Source organism: Nicotiana tomentosiformis, chromosome 2, assembly GCF_000390325.3.
Source record: "Nicotiana tomentosiformis chromosome 2, ASM39032v3, whole genome shotgun sequence".
Lineage (NCBI taxonomy): Eukaryota > Viridiplantae > Streptophyta > Magnoliopsida > Solanales > Solanaceae > Nicotiana > Nicotiana tomentosiformis.
In genome coordinates, this window is record NC_090813.1 from 149,690,263 (window position 1) to 149,693,821 (window position 3,559).

Here is a 3,559-nt window from a genome sequence, read left to right on the forward strand (position 1 = left end):
TAAGATAACAGGGCCGATTATGTGTGCCTAATGTAGCAGGGTTGCGAGAGAAGATTATGATTGAGATTCATTAGTCCCGATATTCCATCCATCCCAGATCGACAAAGATGTATCATGACGTTAAGGAGCAGTATTGGTGGGATAACATGAAGAAGTCTATTACAAAATTTGTAGCCCAGTGTCCAAGATCGAGCATCAAAAACCCGGTGGATTGATTCAGAATATAGAGATTCTGACCTGGAAATGGGAGGTGATTAATATGGACTTCATTATTGGATTACCTCGCTCTTATCATAAGTTTGACTCCATCTGGGTGATATTTGATCGACTTACAAAATGTGCCCATTTTCAACCAATTAAGACAACTTACACGGCTGAAGATTATGCGAAGTTGTATATCAAGGAGATTGTTAGGATTCATGGTGTACTGGTATCTATTATATCAGACCGATGAGCTCAATTTAAGGCTAACTTTTGGAGGTCTTTTCAGAAGTGTTTAGGCACACAAGTGAATCCCAGCACTGCATTCCATCCGCAGACTAACGGAAAGGCTGAACGTACCATTCAAACACTTGAAGATATGCTACGAGCATGTGTTCTAGATTTCAAGGGGAATTGGGATGACCATCTAGCACTCATATAATTCACCTACAATAATAGCTACCATTCCAGTATTAAAATGGCTCAGTACAAGGCACTGTACAGGAGGAGATATAGATCACCATTTGGATGGTTCGAAGTCGGTGAGATAGAAATATATGGGCCGGATTTGATTCACCAAGCCATTGAGAAGGTGAAAGTGATACAAGAGCAAATGAGGATGGCACAAAGCAGGCAAAAGTCTTATTTCGATATCCGACGTCGTGATCTAGAATTTGAGGTTGGTGATTGGGTTTTCCTGAGGATCTCACCGATAAAGGGTGTTATGCATTTTGCGAAGAAGGGTAAGCTGAGTTCGCGGTATATCGGGCCGTACAAAATTCTTTGACGAATTGGACAGGTTGCTTATGAGTTAGAACTGCCATCCGAATTGTAACTTTTTCACCGGGTATTCCATGTATCTATATTGAGGAAATGTATTGGCGACCCTTCTCGGGTCGTCCCTATCAAAGATGTGTAAGTTAGAGAGGATATATCATATGAAGAAGTGCCAGTGGCTATATTAGATCGATAAATCTGCAAGCTGAGAACAAAGGATGTAGCTTTCGTCAAAGTATTATGGAGGAACAAGAATACGAAAGAAATGGCATGGGAAGCAGAAGAGGAGATGAAGTCTAAATACCCTTACCTGTTCCAGATTAAAGATAACGAGGATACCGGGGGAATACAGGATGCATTAGAAGGTGAAACGGCTCTATGAGGTAAGCAATAGCTTGAGAATACTCTTTCTTAATACAAAATGGTGATATGCAGATAATGTACATATCCATAAAGCTTTGTATAGCCTTTTAAGGGCATAGGTTAGGTTTAAGTGCTTGCAAGTTTGGCTAGTGTCCATTTTATAGGGGAAACTCATTCGGAAATTTCCGTCGGAATCCACGATGAGTTAGACTCCCCATAAACCCTTACATTCAAGGATGAATGTTCCTAAGGGGGGGAGGTTGTTACAACCCATATTCGCATATGTTAGATCATGCCGTAAGTTAGTCGACGTAAATCCGAGAAGAGATGATCTTTGAGATGATAAGAAGTTAATCCTATTGATCTTAAATGATACAACGGTGTGTAAGAGTGGTTAACAAGCATTAGAAGTTAAACGAATCAAGGATGATGTAACCCGTATTTTAGGGTAAAACTAGAGGTGATTAATATTCCCAAGAGGTAGTAGTTTAAGGTATTTGAATCATATAATATCCATATCATAAGTCTTGATGTCAAGCGAGTTATGAAACAAAAGTCGACAAAAGTCGTCGCAACTTACGCTCATAATTTTACTTAAACTTTAGGTCAAATGTTACTAATCTTTTCTCCTTATTTATTTGGAATTATGGGGTGATCTACCCACCACATTGAATATCTATGAGTCTAGTTTACAACTCACTAAGCCGTTTATCAATACGATCTCGGAGTAGAGAGATATTCGTGTTTTTGTGAGACTGCACCAAGCAGCTCTCTATGGGGGCCACATAGGCGGTTGAGACATATGGATATATATAACATGCCTCAACCCCGTTATAAGTCATTCCATTTCAGTATATTCAGACCTTAGAACCCTAAAACACTCTCTCAATATTCTCTCGTGATCCAAGACCAAAACAAAGGGCAAACAACACAAATCAAGTGTCGGGAATCCCGTGGTGCTAGTAAGTTTCTTGTTCTGCATGTTGTTGCTGATTTTTGTGTTGTTCCAGTTCGTGTGGGAGGTTTTTTTAAGTGGTTTATGTTCTGTAAAATATTCCCTCATCTTTTTAATATCAACCGTAAGTTATTTCAAGTCTTCTAAAGTGATTCTAGTGTCGTAAAACCCTAATTGATTGCTAGTTTCGCTTCCTTGTTCTTGTGGCAGCATTGGAGGGATATTTCGTGGCCAATTAAGGTCAAATTGGAGTTGTTGTTTCTGTTTAAAGGTAAGAAACCTCTTACCCTACATGTATTTAAGATTATCCAAGTTACGGCTAAGTCGTTGAAGCTAGAACTTGTGAGATATATATCGAAAGGCTTGTTAGTAATGTTGTTGGTTGGTGGACTATTTTGTGAGGCTCAATATGATTATTATTGATGTTGTTTGGGATATATGGTGGTTGTTTTAACTTGTGGGAAGTCATATAAATAGGGGAGGTTCTGTCCGTTTCATCGAAAAATAGGTTGCGGTCGATACATAATAGTTACGATGCTTAAAAAATAACGATAGTGTCATTTCTCTTATTGTAGACTAAGGAGTTGTGACATTTGCATAGCTTGAGGTTGGAAAGTATATACAAGGTATGTGAGGCTATCCCTTTCCTTCTTTTGCACGACTCCAACTGTACATAATGTAATAAACGAGCTTCCAAAGATACTCCACTCTTAGAAGCTAGCAGTACTTACATTGTTTCCCTTCTTATGGAACGATTGATGTTGATGTTACTTCTCTTATTCTTATGTTATCAATGTTGTTGGTACTTCCTGATTCTTATAAGATTCTTGATGAAGAGTTAATCCTAATAACGTGTACGGAGAATACCGACCTTATGTCACTCCGAAAGGTTCAAAATGTGATTCCAATGAGTCCAGCACGCATCATATATATGTATCTATTTTACTCTACCGATTCGCGCTATAGTCGGCCGGGTACGGCACCTATTGTGCAACCACTGATCAATTGGGTTTTATCGATCTCCACGTGGTCAATTCTACTGAGCCTTATGATGGTCGGGTACATTTTTACCGAGCCTATTACGGCCTGGTACAATATGATGATGATGATGCCCATAGAGGTGTATGTTTTAAAAGTTTATATATATATATATATATATATATATATATATATATATATGTATCATGCATTTCATGTCAATAGCCCTCAGAGGTACCTAGATGTTACAGGTTGTATTCTCTCTATCCATGTTTACATTACTGT

At 38.6% G+C, this 3,559-nt stretch overlaps 1 protein-coding gene across 1 annotated transcript; it reads left to right on the top strand.

Moving 5' to 3' along the window:
* The first annotated feature begins 679 nt into the window (after positions 1-679).
* Positions 680-1,360, top strand: LOC138905851 (uncharacterized). Its single transcript, XM_070194368.1, has 2 exons — positions 680-944; positions 1,203-1,360. The coding sequence occupies exons 1-2, from the start codon at positions 680-682 to the stop codon at positions 1,358-1,360; spliced, it is 423 nt and encodes a 140-aa protein (XP_070050469.1).
* Positions 1,361-3,559: the final 2,199 nt, after the last annotated feature.

What these genes read in the sequence shown, in the direction of transcription:
- LOC138905851 (XM_070194368.1), top strand. Translation starts at nt 680, where the DNA reads ATGGCTCAGTACAAGGCACTGTACAGGAGGAGATATAGATCACCATTT. An exon ending in TATGCATTTTGCGAAGAAGG is followed by an intron (nt 945 to 1,202) that starts GTAAGCTGAGTT and finishes CAAAGGATGTAG; the next exon opens with CTTTCGTCAAAGTATTATGG.